At 33.1% G+C, this 18,321-nt stretch overlaps 2 protein-coding genes across 4 annotated transcripts in view; one reads left to right on the forward strand and one right to left on the reverse strand.

Moving 5' to 3' along the window:
- Positions 1–5,348, forward strand: part of LOC123704594 — a 28,283-nt gene extending 22,935 nt beyond the window's left edge. For both annotated transcript variants that reach the window (XM_045652985.1, XM_045652984.1), the window contains 3 exons: positions 1,899–2,044; positions 3,451–3,594; positions 5,237–5,348. In XM_045652985.1, coding sequence (XP_045508941.1) covers positions 1,899–2,044; positions 3,451–3,594; positions 5,237–5,331 — 385 coding nt within the window. In that variant the 3' untranslated portion in view covers positions 5,332–5,348. The remainder of the gene's footprint in view (positions 1–1,898; positions 2,045–3,450; positions 3,595–5,236) is intronic.
- Positions 5,349–12,956: 7,608 nt separating this feature from the next.
- LOC123704595 (PBAN-type neuropeptides-like) lies at positions 12,957–17,812 on the reverse strand. 2 transcript variants are annotated; one of them, XM_045652986.1, is made up of 7 exons: positions 17,598–17,812; positions 16,526–16,620; positions 14,939–15,021; positions 14,582–14,702; positions 14,387–14,389; positions 13,878–13,984; positions 12,957–13,112 (listed from the first exon to the last, which is right to left on the reverse strand). In XM_045652986.1, exons 1-7 carry the CDS (start codon positions 17,679–17,681, stop codon positions 13,057–13,059), a joined length of 549 nt encoding a protein of 182 aa, XP_045508942.1. In that variant the 5' UTR covers positions 17,682–17,812; the 3' UTR covers positions 12,957–13,056. The 2 variants fall into 2 exon arrangements, with proteins under 2 accessions (XP_045508942.1, XP_045508943.1); XM_045652987.1 differs by lacking the exon at positions 14,387–14,389.
- Between the last annotated feature and the right edge of the window lie 509 nt (positions 17,813–18,321).

Raw genomic sequence — 18,321 nt, forward strand, 5'->3', positions numbered from 1 at the left:
CCTCTAAAGGCATTGGCAGAATATCAGCGTCGGGGTTTTTCAACCCTGACATTTAAATGCTGAGCCAAGGCCTGCCCCCCTAGCCAAGTGGATTTCTGTTAGCGTAGCGTTCAATAGAATAGAATACGAATGTATGAGATTGACGTAAGCTGTAGATAAACGTAACAGAAAGCCACTTGGCTAGGGGCTTGGCTGTTCGTAGAACACTGTGAACATTAAATGTATCCGTTTCTTTTTATATACTGTGTGTTTTGTGTCTGTTAATTGATTTTATGTTTTGTGATTGTATTGTGTATATTTTATTGTGTTCTATGAATAAACGTGTTATCTATCTATCTATCTTTAAAGGTATAAAAAAGGGCATTTTTTATCGACAAATTGACTCTCAATTTTTTTTTCTCTCACAGTTGTAAAATGGCAGCCATTTTGTTTTTTTTACTAACCAAGACCCGGGTTCTCGTACTGCCGATTTATTGATCGATTGATCGATTCAATCGATCAATCGATCGATCAATCGATCAATCAATCGATTGAATCGATCAATCGATCAATCGATTAATTGATTGATCGATTGATCGATCGATCTGTCGATTGATCGATTAATTTGATTGATTGATTGATTGATCAATCGATTGATTGCTTGATCAATCGATTGATTGATTAATTGATCGATTTTTCGATTCAATCTATTATTGATCGATTGATCGATTCAATCGATTGATTGATGGATGGATTCAATTGATTCAATCGATTGATTGATCGATCGATCCAATCGATTGATTGATCGATTGACCGATTCAATCGATTTATTGATCGATTCAATCGATTGATTGATTGACTGATTTGATTGATTGTAACGGTTACCGAGATTTTTACATTAAAAAAATATATATATTTCATAAAATGTTGTTTTTTTGAAATATTTCAGTTGGTACTAGTTTTACATTAATGAATCTTAGGATTCAAATACTGTTTATTTAATTATCTTTCAATTGACACCCTTTTTAATTAAATCAATCCAGTAGTTATCTAGATATACCGCACAATATAATGGCCCGACGGCCACCTTTGCTACGTCATAGCTACCCCCTCCATACCCCTAGGAAGTGACTAGGTACCGCACTTTTTGTGTTCAGAAAAACATACCGATTAAGTGGATATCAGTAGTCCGTATGGCGGAGGTGAGTCCCACGGAAATGAATTTTATTTCAATTGGGGACTCTAATAGATATAGATTCGAGACTCGAGTTACTTTACAAGATTACTACTACTTTATAAGTAACTTAAATTTATATGATTCTGAACCATGCCAAAATAAAAAAATCAAAATCAAAAGCTAGGCTGATCTAAAGAACTATATTTTAAAATAAAAACGGTCTCGTAAATTTTATAGCAGTATCTTACAAATATATATAAAATCAATTCTTTCCTATCTACAAATATAATAATAACGTAGATTATACAAATAATTAATGTCACTTTTGACATATAGATTTTTAACCCTTTTTATTTTACCCAAGAAGATTTTACCTAACGTGATGTTACCAGTTTTTATTATGACACTTTTGATTTGATTATTTTATTATCTGTATAGTATGTGATTATGATTACAATGAACCGATTATATATTTCTTAATTTGCGTGACCCCATATAAATTATGTTATTTGTTACAAAAATATATGCGTATACACGTAAGAAGTGAAACTTTTTTATGACTTTATTTTTCAAAAATTTTACTATATGCAACTTTACAGAAATACGTCGAATCACGCGTGGTAGGGATGAGAAAAAGATGGTGCGTAACGGAAAAATGTCACGCGTAACGAAGAAATGTTACACTAAATTTTTTTCCAACCCCGATAAAGAAGTTTCACTTCAATAACAATTCTTGTTTCAGATTACTACAGCTGCTCAGTATAGATGCAACGGCGCTAAACAAAGAGGATATATATTCAATTCTGTACCAAATAAGCAATTTGAACATACGATTGTTTCAGTGGGATGTGCCGTCTATAAAACATTTGCTAAATGTCGTAATAAGAGGTGAGTTTTATTTTTCTAGTAAAATAATTTGTTATGAGTAAGAAGTTAGTTATCTATACTTATATTATAAAGTTGATGTTTGTTTGTTGGCTTGAACGCGCTAATATCGGGAACTACTGGTCCGATTTGAAAAATTCTTTCGGTGTTAGATAGCCCATTTATCGAAGAAGGCTATAGGCTATATCATCGCGCTAAGAACAACAGGAGCGGAGCAATGCGGGTGAAACCGCGGGGAACAGCTAGTACGTAATATGTACATATTATGTTGTTTAATTTTATGCGAGTACCTATGCGTTTTAAGTGATTAGATATATCATTATATACAGGGTAACTTGTAAAACACCGGCAACCTCGCAGGACAAGATAGTTAACATCATAAGCAACAACATTTGTTCTACGACTTTTGAAAATTTGTTAGATTTTATTTTCATACAAAAATAAATATTCATTTAATTTTCCGTTTGAATATTATAAACTCTACGCCTCCCAAAAATTACGTAAACAAGAAGCGAACGAGGGGGGGAAGGGGGTGTCGCGTCGACCATCCGATAATGAATAGAACATAGACTTACAAATGTTAGGAAAGTACAATAAAAGTTTAAAAAATCATTTAAAAATAATTTATTGCGTTATGCCAAAAGTCGTAGAACAAATGTGTTGTTACTTATGATGTTAGCTATCTTGCCCTACGAGGTTGCTGGTGTTTTTCAAGTAACCCTGTATAAAAAGTACGTGTCACGTTGTTTGCCCGCGATGGACTCGTAAACTACTGAACCGATTTGATTTTCACCCCGTGTGGTGTTTGATCTAACTTGAAAGATAGGATAGGTAACATCTCAGTTTAAAGTTGTAAAATTCTAATGTAAATATTTATCTGTTAGCTCTTAACCATCCTCCCTACTATCCTACTTCACTACAAAGTATAAAACAAAGTCACTTTCTCTGTCCCTAAGTCCCTTTGTATGCTTAAATCTTTCAAACTACGCAACGGGTTTTGATGCGGTTTTTTTAATAGATAGAGTGATTCAAGAGGAAGGTTTTAGTATATAATTTATTTGGTTTAAAACAAAGCGGGCCAAGCCGCGGGCGGTAAGCTAGTAATATTATAAATGCGAAAGCTTGTGAGGATTGATGCTTGTATATGTATGTTTGTTACTCTTTCTCGAAGAAACATCTCAACGGTTTTTTGGATGAATGAATGAAACTTAATAGTAATATAATATGTAGGTAACAGGTAAATATGTAGGTAACAGGTAAATATGTAGGTAAAAAATAACACGCTTATAACCGTCACATGTATGATTGTTTATTAAACGGACGGATTAAGGATCGGTGGCAATACAATAATTTTAAAGCGTGTTTATTTAGTTGTTTTTAGCTATATTATGATTCTAAATTTTTTCCAGATAAAGTGCACAACTTTCGCACATTGAAGCACAGTTTATCAGCTCTTTTTTCTGACTGGAAACTAGACGTCAGCAACGCCACAAGCTTGCTCAAACAGACTCGAATATTCCGCCCGCCATGCGTCAGAGTCTCTGATTCGGATGGTAAGTTTATATAGTATATACTAGCTTACCGCCCGCGGCTTCGCCCGCTTTCTCTAAAACGATTTGAGATTTAAACTATCATATCTCTCAAGTTGGATCGAACTGCACATGGTGTGCGAATTTTATTATAATCGGTTAAGTGGTTTAGGAGTCCATTGAGGACAAACATTGTGACATGAGATTTATATATTATTATATATATTTTTGTGTTTAATTTGAGTGTTAAGAAATTAACTGTCTTACCACAAAAAACTTTAGACAGGATTTAACTTTAAGCGCGGGTTCTCTTTAATCTGGTTTTGTCGTATTTCACATAGACAACAGTTAAAGTGACAGATCCCTGGTTTAAAGTTAGACTGTGTTTAAATTGTTTTGTGGTAATACCAATAATGGTCTTACTACACTTTATTAGTTGTCTATGTGAAATACGACAAAACCAGATTAAAGAGAACCCGCGCTTAAAGTTAAACCCTGTCTAAAGTTTTTTGTGGTAAGGCAGTACGCCCGTGGTACATATTTACGTTTTTTCTACATAAGAACCATCCTCGTAATTCAAGGAATATAATAAAAAAAGAATTATCGAAAACGGTTCACGCGTGACGCCGTGACCAAGGAAAACAAGTTTCATTTTTATTTATCATATACATATAACTAGATAATTATGTGATGAGTGACCCTGCTCGCTGCAAAGCGAAACGTCGGGCTAATAATATAATGAATAAATCGCGTTCAAAATGTTAAATATTTAATTAATAAATGTATAAAACTCGCGTAAAATCAACACAAGAAAATACTATTATTATACAGGGTTACTTGTAAAACACCAGCAACCTCGCAGGACAAGATAGCTAACATCATAAGTAACAACATTTGTTCTACGACTTTTGGCATAACGCAATTAATTATTTTTAAATGATTTTTTAAACTTTTATTGTACTCTCCTAACATTTGTCTATGTTCATTTGTCTATGTTCTATTCATTATCGGATGGACGACGCGACGTTCCCTTCCCCCTCTCGTTCGCTTCTTGTGTACGTAATTTTTGGGAGGCGTAGAGTTTATAATATTTAAACGGAAAATTAAATGAAAATTTATTTTTGTATGAAAATAAAATCTAACAAATTATCAAAAGTCGTAGAACAAATTTTGTTGCTTATGATGCTTAGCTATCTTGTGCTGCGAGGTTGCCGGTGTTTTACAACTAACCCTGTATATCTCAAAGTTTTACCTGCAGTAAATAATAACTACGCTCAAAAAATTTAATTTATTTATAAATACTAGCTTTCCACCCGCGGCTTCGCCCGCGCAGTCAAAAAAAAACCCGCATAGTTCCCGCTCCCGTGGGAATTCCGGGATAAAACCTATCCTATGTCCTTTCTCGGGTATCAAAATATCTCTATACCAAATTTCATGCAAATTGGTTCAGTAGTTAAGGCGTGATTGAGTAACAGACAGACAGACAGAGTTACTTTCGAATGTATAATATTAAGTATATTATTATATTAATAATATTATTCAATATCTCAAAGCTTTATCTGTAAATAATACGCTCATATAAATAAATTTAATTTATTTTTAACGACATTTATAAATCGTATTAAATCCATAATTTTTTTTATAAAATTGACATAATTTTTTACAGGTTCTACAAAGTGGAAAAAAATATCAATATATCCTAAAAAAACTCAAGCGACCACCAAATGTGAAGATGACGATGATTCCCGGCACAGAAATTAAAAAAAATATAAATAAATAAACTATGATAATCTATATATATAAAAGAAAGTCTGTATGTTCCAACACTTATAACTCGAGATCTGCTGAACCAATTTTCATGGTTTTGGATTTGTTGGATTTGTCATCGCCCAGAATAGAAGAATAACTCATAAAAACAACAAAAACTAGACGAATAAATATTTTCCGAAAATTTTGATTTTCGTACATGTCAATCATTAGTTGTCAATCCTGTCAAATACGGAAAATAATGTTTGACATTCATGCGTTCAAAAATGTATTATGTGTAAAATAATTAAAAAGTAAAAAGGGTGAATAAATATTGTTTGTATTTTTTTTAATCAATTATCAAAAAGTGCAATAAAAGCAGATATATAAAAATTCCTCAAATAATTGTGTTTACGCGTGTTTTCAGAAATTAGTATGGTATTTTTGGTGAGGAATCTAACCAAGAAGGTTAGTTCGCTTAATTATTTAAAAGAAATTCTATAAAAATGTAAAAATTCTGACAATTATAATTTGTTGGAATTTCGTCGACTGCTTCAACAATATTGCGTTGACCTATTAATATTAATATGTATATAACGTTAAAATTGAAACGAAGCCCCTGATTCATTGGTTCGAACCAAGCTGAATTGCGTTTTGAAGATTACATCCATTTACGCGATGCAATTAGCACAGAGAAGAAGATGCAGAAAATGTTGGTCTGTTTACTGCGACATACACAGGTCATGAATATGCGCAAGATGCAATGACATACATAATATTTTCGTCTTTATGGCCAGATCTATTCATTACAATATTTACATGTAATCCGAAATGGATGGAAATTATTCAACTGCTGCTTCCCGGACATATCAAGTGATCGGCTCAACATTACCACACATGTTTTCAAGCAAAAAATCCGATTATGAGTTACAAAAGCAACACATCTTTGGGATAATTCAATGATGGATGTATGCAATCGAATGACAAAAATAAGGCTTGCAGCATGCACACATTTTAATTTGGTTAGTCGAAAGAATTCGGGCGGATAAAAATTGTATGTGCGGGGATTGCTAATCCTGTAACCGATCCAGAACGATATGACATGATGTTCTAATCACGAACATAATATGATTCATGGACCGTGTGGCACCATCAACCGCCAATCACCATGCATGGTTGACAGCGAGTGTTCCAAAAGGTATCCACGAAAATTGACGGCAAAGACCATCACAGGCAACGATGGTTACCCACTGTATCATCGTCGGTCGCCCGATGATAGTGGTAGAAGTAGAACTATCATAATTAAAGTGAAAGGAAACGATTTGTGGTCGACACCAGTTAAAGAACGAAAAGAGTTAATTCGAGTGCATCCCAGGCTGCAAAACGTAGTTTAATTCAATAGGTAATTTTTCTCTGACACGTGTAGGTATGAAGTATTTAAGTAATTATTTTTTTATTCTATTTCTATATGTGTTATTCATCGAAATAAAAAGCCATTATACCTATATCTATATTTATTTTGTATCATTGTATTCCGTTCATCATAGCCTAAATTAGTTCCAAGCCCAAAGGTAACACGACATTCATTGACTGGGCGGTACAAAGTTCGCCGGGCCAGCTAGTATGTACATAAATCTTTTATTTTCCATCAGCAAAAAGTTTCCCTTCAATTTTCACAATCGAATGTTTTTCAATATACATTAATATGTATAAAAATCTATACTGTACATATACAAATTAAAATGAGAAAAGTCAATCTAAATCTACAAACTACACATATCTAAGCTTTAAACACAGTTTTTTTGAATTTTTGTTTGTCTGTATGTATGTCCGGGCTAAACTCAAAAATTACTGCATGGATTTACTTCAAATTCATGTATTACTAACAGGTTGGGTCAACATAATGATTATAGGCTATACAGGGTGTAATCGTTAAGTGTGCACAGGCGATTATTCCGCAACTATTGCAGATATCAAAAAACTTTCAACTGATATCGAAAGGACTATACCTAATGAATAAAATGACAATGTTTACTTTAAAAAAAAAAGAGAAATATCCTAAAATGTTACATGAAACAATTACATCCGGTATATTATCACTCTAAGACCATTAGGAGCAGAGCAATGCGGGTAAAACTGCAGGACACAGCTAGTAAGTAAATAAGATAAGTTTTATATTATATTTAAGCTCAATTTATTCAGAAATATAAACAACCTATTTTAAGAAACATGTTGTTATTATGTTATTTAAACTAACAAATTAGATAAATAATTAATTTTATTTCAAATTCAAACATTTATTTATTCAATTAGACTTGTTCTAGAAGCACTTTTGAATCGTCATAACATACTTTTAACATTTACCAACGATTCGGAAAGCAGTATCTATGGAGAGGTACCGGCAAGAAACTCCAATTAGGCTAAATGTACATATTATGTAATCATACGTTCTCAATTTAATTTCACATTTTTATAATATAGGCAGATGTACTTACCTTATTGTACATATATACCAAGCATAGACAAACGAAATACAATTCATATTTAAAAAAAAATACTACTTTTACTTTTGGTACTTGACTACCACGATTAAATTTGTTATTCTTCGCGACGTAATTAAATTATATCTATACTAATATTATAAAGCTGAAGAGTTTGTTTGTTTGTTTGAACGCGCTAATCTCGGGAACTACTGGTCCGATTTGAAAAATTCTTTCGGTGTTAGATAGCCCATTTATCGAGGAAGGTATCTATAAGGGTAATATAAGGTAAATATCATCACGCTACGACCAACAGGAGTGGAGCCACGGGGCTGAAACCGCGCGGAGCAACTAGTTATGTACTTAAATATATTATACGTTTAGAAATTACATTCTTTTTAATCATCAACTCGTTATCAATTATTTTATTTTAAACACCTTAAATCGAACAAAAAGTATAGAGCTACAGGTTAACTTCAATAATACAAATAAAAAACATATTTCATAATAAATTTATATTTTCTTTACACACGTCGTTTAGCAGAAAACGCATCAAAAGTTCCATGTATGCTGCCATCTTGTCTTGCAAAATCAATATATTTTTTTTCTTGGAACGCAAATTTGCGCGGGAATTCCTTGTAGTTCATTATATTATCCAAAGATAATGGTTTTAATCCTCTATTTGTGTAAATATATTGGTTTATTGGATTCAAATTATCTATTTTAATGGTATTTTGGTGATTAAGTCTGTTGATTCTATTATGGTAAAAAATAAAATATTATACAGTACAGAAATCAGAATTCTAGTGAGCATAAGCGACATTTTGTTTCTGTAAGCGTATTTTATTGCTACAAAAGTTATTGCATTGTTACATTTATTTTTACTACTACAATATCATGAATTCGTTTACACATAATACCTACTGATTTAGAAAAAAGACACCTTGTAAAATCTATGTAAGTAAGTATAAACCGACAGATTTTTATATTAATATAAAAATCTGTCTGTTTATATGCTACGCATTCACAACTAAAAGCATAGATTTGTGTGACATTTTTAATGAAAATAATTTGAGACCCAGTGGCAAATGCTCCTATAAATTACTAAGAGATTAGAGATCCCCAGAATGCTTTTCCATCAATAACTAGCTTAGCGCCCGCGGCTTCGCCCGCTTTGTCTAAAACCTAATAAATTATATGCTAAAATCTTCCTCTTGAATCACTCTATCTATTGAAAAAAACATCATCAAAATCCGTTGCGTAGTTTTAAAGATTTAAGCATACAAAGGGACATAGGGACAGTAAAAGCGACTTTGTTTAATACTATGTTGTGATGTGCGAGCTTAATGTGTAGCGAGGAATGTGTTTGTAAAGAACCAATCACATCGCTTCATTTAGTTTGAAGTTTGAAGCGTTTAGCGTTTGAAGCGATACTATTGGTTCTTTACAAACATTCCTCGATACACATCCTCGCACATTATTGGTGGAATAGCAGCCTATAGCTAGTCATAATAATAATTAATAATTTAAATTGTATTGTGTTCATTGTATCTTGACGAGTCAAATAAATGTTTCTTTCTTTCTTTTTCTAATAAAAACGCTTCGTATGTGTTTGATTTTAGGCGCACTAACAACATTTTAATAATAAGTAGGTACTTTTATAGATACTATGTATGTTTTTAGAAGTATAATAAACGTAAGTAGTGCACTATAATAGTATTTAATTTTTATAAACCTTTATCAATAATCACTCTATGAAAAAACTGCTTCAAAATCCGTGCGTAGTTTTAAAGATGTAAGCATACATAGGGATATAGGGACAGAGAAAGCGACTTTGTTTTATACTATGTAGTGATAATACACACCGTTTAGGTAAACTTTAAGGGTTCATACGCACTATGCGGGTAGCCGCATTGCGGGTAGCCGTCCGGCTGACCGCAGGATGCGGTTGCGAATGCGGCCAGCCGGACGGCTACCCGCAATGCGGCTACCCGCATAGTGCGGTTGAAGAACCGTTGCGATTTGCGGTCATGTCGATCCATTTCAAAGATGGAAATGGAAGAAGTTGCAGCTATTTACTACATTTACACACGTTACGTATAGAAGAAAAGCAAAGAAAGAAGTACTGGGTGCATCCTTATTTGCAAACACGAGATGAGAGCAAGCATTTTGCAACCACGTGCACACACTCACTCAATGGCGGGCAGCCGCAGACTGAACCGCACAGTGCGTATAGCAACCGTCCGGCTGGCCGTCACTCGGGCCGCAGCTCTCCGAGCAACCGGAGCGGTCTGCGGGTAGCCGCATCGCAGTGCGCATAGAAATGAATATTACGTACATAATTGTGCTTGCGGTCAGCCGGACGGCTACCCGCAACGCGGCTACCCGCATAGTGCGTATGAACCCTTAGAAATCGTTCACTATTGTTTTTTTATAGTGTCTGTTTCATACAATAAGAAGTAGATACATACATTTTATAGAACAATTAGCAGCTTTCCGCGGTTTCACCCGCGTGACTCCGCTTTGTTCTTAGCGTGATGGTATAATATAGCATATAGCCTTCCTCGATAAATGGGCTATCCAACACCGAAAGAATTTTTCATATCGGAACAGTAGTTCTTTAGATTAGCGCGTTCAAACAAACTCATCAGCTTTATAATATTAGTATAGATTACTATCATATTATGTTAATCTTCTATTATTTTAAGACTTCGTTTATAAACAGGACAAGAATAAAACAAAGTATTATAACCTAATCTTTTTATTTATCCTAGCGGGTGGATTGCCAATATATTTAACATTTTCTCTCTCTCTATCCCTTTCTGGCAAGGGCTCATTGAAATCATACCTTTCGGCTATAGTAGGTAAGCTAGCGTAATAATTAGGAGTTACAATTTTATATGTTTGTCTTGTTGGTATACCTGTTCCTTTAAATGTTTCATCGGATACTATTCTTGTGTCTTCATTATCATCATACCATAGTTTTTCTGTCCTCGCTTTGATTTCTTGTGAACTAACAGTGACATCATCTACATAGTCGTTCGATTCCGTTTGTGTTTTATAATCCGGGGTTATTTTTAATCTATTTCGTATTTTGTATCTATTATGAGCTGTAGTTTCTTTGCTAGCGTATATGTTCCTTTCTTTAGGAGGTACCACGTAGTCGTAACTGTCCTCTTTCATTGTAATCTTTTTAAACGGTAAATCGTCTTGTTGATTATTAGTATGTTCTGTTTCATAATCGTATATATTATCATAGTAAACTTTGCTTTTGTTGTGTAATTCATATTTGATGTTTATTTTTGGGGTTTTATCATCAGTTTCATATAACATTGCGTCTGCGTACATTGGTTCCCTTTTCTTATTAGCTTCAATATTGACTTCAATTCTTTCATGGCTTTTACCGTTTTGTTGCATTGCATCGTCATAATCATAATTATTGTCATCTATTACTGGTGAAGTTGTCGTAGTCCTTATAGTACTTTTAATATTAGCATTATTTTTATACATTTTCTTTTTAGGTCGCATTTGGATATGCCCTTCTTTATATTCCTTTATTTTCTTTGCATTTACTATTTCTGTATTTTGCGCATTTTCTCGAACGACCTGACCCTTATATTTATTTTTAAATTCACTTTCCAATCTCTGTTTGACTCTTTCAACTAATTCTTCAAAATCAATTTTAGTGCCGTCTTCTTTTAAATTTAGACTGGATTTAGGTTCTCTCTGTCTTGCAATAGGTTTCTTTATATATTTATCTCTTTCTTCAATATTATATTTACTATTACCTATCCTTTCTTTTCTTGCATTAACTTGTTTAAAGTTTTTGAAAGTTGAGTCATGTATCTGGAGTAATTGGTTCATTAGTTTTTCTGAGCCAAGTTTTTCAGCTATTCTTTTAAAATCTGCTACATTGGCGGCGAATAGAACGTAGCAATTTATGTAAGTGACACTATAACATAATACACCTGAAATGAATGAGTTCAAAAAGTTAATAAATTATGTAACTATTTAAAAATTAAAACAGGAAATTTGTACCCTACTAATATTATAAATGCGAAAGTTTGTGAGGATGGATGTATGTGTATGTATGTATGTTTGTTACTTTCACGCAAATACTACTGAACCGATAACAATGAAATTTAGCACCCATATAGAGGGTACCTTGGATTAACACATAGGATAGGTTTTATCAAAGCCAAAAATGCAGCATGCAAAAAGCCGCGGGCGGAAATTACTCACTTAGGTAAATATAATACGAGTATACAAGCGTAAGAGTTATTTTTAGAGATTTTGAGTTATTTTTTTAAATGACATATTATCAGAAAGGAGTGTATTCCATGTTTTGGTGAATTATATAATATCGTAAGAAAGGTTAATAAATAATTAAACAGTTAAATCTGAAATCTCCCTTTGTGTGAGTGTGTGATTGTTAGTGTGATGTGAATGTGTGGTTGTCTGGACTTGCGTGTTAGTACTAAAGGCGAATATTATTAATATAATAATAATATATTAATATTTATTAGGATAATATTTTAGTAAACGCTTTATATAAAATACGAGTAACACTCACAGATTTGTAATATGTACGATAAAAAATCCATTTTTGTAACGACTATAAAATCATTGTTTTGAAATCATAAAGATGTATTGATATTGCAGTATTAAAGTGTTTATGCATGATGTTGTTTTGTATGGCTTTAATTAATTTTCTACGTGCCTTTTTTTGAAATAAGGTTTTTTCATAACTGATTTAGGGCTGATTTTTCAATGCTTGGTTAAAACTTATTCGTCGAATAATGTATAAAACTACCATTTTAAAAACGTATTCTAATTGCCCGTATTTGACAGTTTACGTGACATTTTAATATTATCGTGTAATACTTTATTGGACGGATAAGTTTTAACCAAGCATTGAAAAATCGGCCATTACTTGATGTTAAAAGTTTTTTTTTCATAATAAATGTAGAAATTAAGACAAAACAGGTATCTGAATGGAGCCTAATATAATTTTTAAGTCTATCAATATGTTGAGACTTGAGAACTGCATTAAATTCGATGCAGCAGTTTTCGTGAGATTCCTCTAAAAAGACTGATAAACAAACAGAAACAAAGGAAAAATAAGTAGGTAAGTTATTCACAAAAGAAATAAAACACAAATTTAATACTTCAATATAATTTTATTAATACTTAAACATATTTGTCCAAAACCTTACAAAAGAGGGTAGTTGTTAACAATTATTTATTTATTTAATTTAATTTAATTTGACTTTGTGTCGTTCGTGCTCCTTGCCACCCTGACGCTTGGATATAGATCTGAAAATAAATAATTATAATATTATAGGAAAACATCAAAAATCTTAGCCATTTCGGAGGTATGTTATGACAAATAGAGAGGTAAATATTCAAGATTTTAACGGATTTTAAACGCGATTTTTCATAATATTATTTTCCCGACGTTTCCAAAGAATAAATCGCGTTAAAGATCCGTTAAAATCTTTATTTTCTAAATCAAGATTGTAATAATACTCGCGTAAAATTAAACATTAGAAATTACTAAATAAACAGATATTTTAGTACGAATTTAAAGCCTATCAACTTTATTATAACTACATGAAAACTATAGTTAAAAAGTCCCTTTTATTATAAAATATACACTCAACACAAAATTAACAAAACATACAAGATTATATATTAATATACATACAGTTTCGTTTTAATAATTAATAAATGTTTTATTAATTGATTTTCGTTTTTTATTTAATTAACAAAAAAATATAAGTAGGAATGTGACAGTCTTAAAATTAAGAAGGAATTTTTGAAATCAGTCCTGGGGCCGTATTATGACCTCTTATTCCCAGTCAGTTTACGCCGTGAATTGAACTGACTGGCAAATTAACCATGGCTGGTTGTTCCGAACATAATATGAATTTGCCAGTCAGTTCAATTCACGGCGTAATCTGTCTGGAAATAAGAGGTCATACTACGGCTCCTGTAGTTCCGGAGATTAGCACGACCAAACAAACAAACTTTTCAACTTTATAGTATTAGTTATGATATCAATAAATCTTATTATCTTACCATATGATAATTCCCGACCTAAACGTGGGGAAAAATTGTAATTTCTCCCGAGTCGTGGGGAGAAATGATTGCTTCGTGGATCCGTCATCATAGGCTCCTGTCTGTACCTGCAACAATTATTTAATAAACGCTTTTTAATTTAAACATTATTTAATAAATAGTAATACTTCAATCTGAAGAAAAAAAAATGTTTCGGTCTGGCAGGACACAGAAGGCTGATCACCTACTTGTCCCTAAAGAAAATCGATCAGTGTATAATGTATCTGCCCCTTACACCACTAGGGGACATGGGACTTCACTTTCAAAAATCTAAGATAATAAAGAAAATTAGGACATTTGAATAGGTATTTAAAAAAAAAAAAACTTTTATAAATAAACTAAGATGTCTGTTATCATCCATATTCCATCCAAAAGTAATAATTCTTGCTTTGTGTTACTGATAAATGAACTACATAATTGCGAAGTATGATTAAAATCCGTTCAGTTATTTTCGCTTGAGAGTGACAAACATACTAACAAAAATCAATCGCCAAATGTGTTGCTAAGTGAAAAGACTCGAGATCGACTCGATTAATTCGGTTAAATTTTTTTGACGTTTTTGTTAAGGCACAAGGAAAGTTCTTATGGAGAGAAAACACGAAAAAGGGGCAATAGGGCAGAACAGCGTCTGCCAGGTCAGTTAGTATTAAGATAAAAATACTTACATATCATAATCGCTGTTTGTTGATGGCATCTCTTGTTCATTCTGCCGTCTACCGAGACGAGGGGTAAATTCGACGTTGTCCTTTGTAGAACGGCCTAATTTTGGTGTGAATATTGTGTTATCTGTAAAATAATCAGTTTATTAAACTACTACTAGATCGAAGAAGATCGAATTTTATTTCACTTAATATCTACAACTATGGAGTTTCTTGTCGGTTCTCCTCTATAGATACTGCTTTCCGAATCGGTGGTAAATGTTAAAAATGACGATTCAAAAGTAAAATAAGAAGTCTAATTGAATAAATAAATGTTTGAGTTCGAGTTTGAAAAAAATATGCTAATGCTACACTATTACATACCGTCATTTTGTAATTCATAAGGCAGTTGATCATAGTAGTACCTCAAAAGGTCAGCTGCCTCAATCAAACGCAGGAGAGAAACTCTGAAAATTAAAGATTTTATAAAGTAATCTAATAGTTATGCCACATTCACACATTCGAATGGCGAACCGAATAACGAACACGTTTGAAAAACGTAAAATGTGTAGTATTCACATTTGTTATTAAGCTCGTCTTATTTCCTATTTAATGGATAAATATACAGGGTGTCCCACTATCGGTATACTAAGCGCGAAGGGACTTGTAGTCTTGCATAAACTGATCACGTAAAAAATGCTTAAACAACAAAATTGCGCCAAAATTTTTTTGCTAAAATTTTCTCAAACTCATGTTTTCTTCTCTAGCTTCGCGCAGCTGGTTCGCTAATGTGAGCATTTTGCCTATGAAAACATAATTTTAAATGATAGCTCACGTGCTGGTGGCAAAGCTGGGCGGGTTGCTTGTTAGGGGTGTACACAAAAAGTTTAAGAATTCATCTATTTGAAAAAAAAATGCATCTGGAATTTTACAAGTATTTTTTACGTACTTAGCGTATGCAAAACTATAACCTCCATTGAGCTTAGAATACCGACGGTGGGACACCCTGTATAATGGCATGAAAACTAGCTTATATAGCTTTTTTTACTCAGGAATAAATTAATTATGTAGCTTTGTACTGATGAAAGTATTTTAAATATTGGTAATTGGTTTTTGGCTGTACTGTGTTTACAAACTAACAAACAGTAATTTACTATTTATATTTTTTATTAAAATAATCGACACAATTTTTTTCATTTCACTATACAATACCTATTTGCACTGAAGAAAAATTTTCTGAAGATATTTGTGTACTCGGTCTCGCGAAAACCACTGAACCGATTTTGATGATACTTGGCACTGATATAGCTTATGGTTATGTAACAGAATAGCACATCACTACATAGTATAAAACAAAGTCGCTTTCTCTGTCCCTATGTATGCTTAAATCTTTAAAACGCAATGGATTTTGATGCGGCTTTTTTTATAGGTAGAGTGATTCAATAGGAAGCTTTTAGTAATCAATTATAGACTAAAACCTTCCTCTTGAATCACTTTATCTATTAAAAAAGCCGCATCAAAATCCGTTGCGTAGTTTTAAAGATTTAAGCACACAAAGGGACATAGGGACAGAGAAAGCGACTTTGTTTTATACTATGTAATGATTAGGTTAAGCTCTACCTCTTCATAAACTAAAAACCCGCGGGCAAAAGCTAGTTAACCTAATAAACTAGCTATTGCTCGCGGGTTCGTCTGCAGGTGAATCACAGCCGGTATGTAAATAATTACTAAAAAAAACTGTACATGTTGTGGAAAGAAATAACTTATTATTTACTAGCAGCACTTCGCGAATTCACCCGCTTGGCTCCGTTCTTGATGGTCTTAGTGTAATGATATATAGCCTTCCTAGATAAATGGTCTATCTAACACCTAAAGAATTTTTCAAATCGGACCAGTAGTTCCTGAGATTAGCGCGTTCAAACAAACAAACTCTTCAGATAAGATTAAGAGATTTATTCATTTTATAATTACCTTGAGTCACCATTCCTTTGCGATCTCTTACCAAGACGAGGCCCGAACCAAACACCGGCGCGCGCGCCATGTGCTCCTCTGTCTTGCCCTTCATCCTGTTAAGAATTATCATCACTTTTAAAATCCATACCTATAAAAAACCGGCCAAGTGCGTTCAATTATAAGGCTAACGCCGGTAGCAGAGCTTCACCGACCATCAGTGCGTACGTCAGTCGCGCTTGTCATATGTATGGAAATTCATAAAACCGTTCATAGCTAGACCGACCATACGCACGCGTATTTCCATACATATGACAAGCGCGACTGACGTACGCACTGATGGTCGGTGAAGCTCTGCAACCGGCCTAAGACTTTCTTTTCAAAAATAGAGTGCATACACAGGTATGAGTATAATTTTTGTATCGAAAATTTTTAAGAGTAGGTATTTTTAAGGTGCTTCAGTTGGCATTACATAATTCCACCTTATATGTGTACCGCGAGCTAAGCCGGGGCGAACCGTTAGGTACAGATAGACTATGCCAATTCCATAGGACCAAGGGCTACTAATTTAATAAAACTAGCTTGCCCACGATACAGGCTTGCCTAGTGTGGGTACTATAGGGAATCCTATTTAATAAACATAGATTGCCAATATGTGTAAAGCGAGCAACGTCAATGTAAGTGTATCTGTGTAAAAACATTTTGGTTTATAAATAAATATATTTTTCATTTTTCAGCTGTTTTACCCGCATTGGTCTTAACGTGATGAAATATAGCCTTCATCGATAAATGGGCTATCTAACACCGAAAGAATTTTTCAAATCGGATCAGTAGTTCCTGAGATTAGCGCATTTAAACAAACAAACTCTTCAGCTTTATAATCTAATATATAAAAATCAATGCCACTTTTCGTTGTAATTCCATAACTCGAGAACGGCTGAACCGATTTCGATAATTCTTTTTTTATTATATTCCTTGAAGTACGAGGATGGTTCTTATGTAGAGAAAACGTTAATATGTACCACGGGCGAAGCCGGGGCGGACCGCTAGTATTATTATAGATATGTAATAATTATAATTGAATTATATTTACCTTATTATCATCAGCATGCACCATAAAGCTGTATGCTATTACAAGTAATAAAGAAAATAATATTCTTCGAAGAACAGCGGCCATCTTGGATGTATGGATGGATGGTTACTGATGTTTTCTTCCACTGGAGATGTCTTATATACCAGCAGTGATTGAAAATCTATGGTAATAGATAGGGGAGGTGGGGCAAAGTAGTAGGTAAGCTTAGTACAGAAAAGAACATTTTTGTTGAATTATAATTTGGCCAATGTTGAATTATAAATTTCACTAAATGGTAAAGGATGAAGCATGGTTCACATAAAGAGGATTTTTTGTTTATTTGTACTCGTTACAAACAAATGCTCTAACGTATCAAAATGAAAAACAACTTAGCTGATTTTGAAAATATTCTATCAGTAGGTATAGTAAGGAAATTCAAAAGTTGCTAGTTTTGGAAAAATATTTTATGTAAAGCTGTTATATGGATAGAGGTTATATTGAAGTGAAACTTCTTTATCGGGGATTGGAAAAAAATTTAGTGTAACATTTTTCCGTTACGCGCCATCTTTTTCTTTTCCCTACCACGCGTGATTCGACGTATTTCTGTAACGTTGCATATAGTAAATTATTTTTTTGAAAAATAAGGTCATAAAGAAGTTTCACTTCTTACGTGTGTAAACTAAGTACACGCACACATTTTTTTTAAAGTTTTTATTCCGTATAAACGGGGTGACAGGACGACGAG

This window comes from Colias croceus, chromosome 30, assembly GCF_905220415.1.
Source record: "Colias croceus chromosome 30, ilColCroc2.1".
Classification (NCBI taxonomy): domain Eukaryota; kingdom Metazoa; phylum Arthropoda; class Insecta; order Lepidoptera; family Pieridae; genus Colias; species Colias croceus.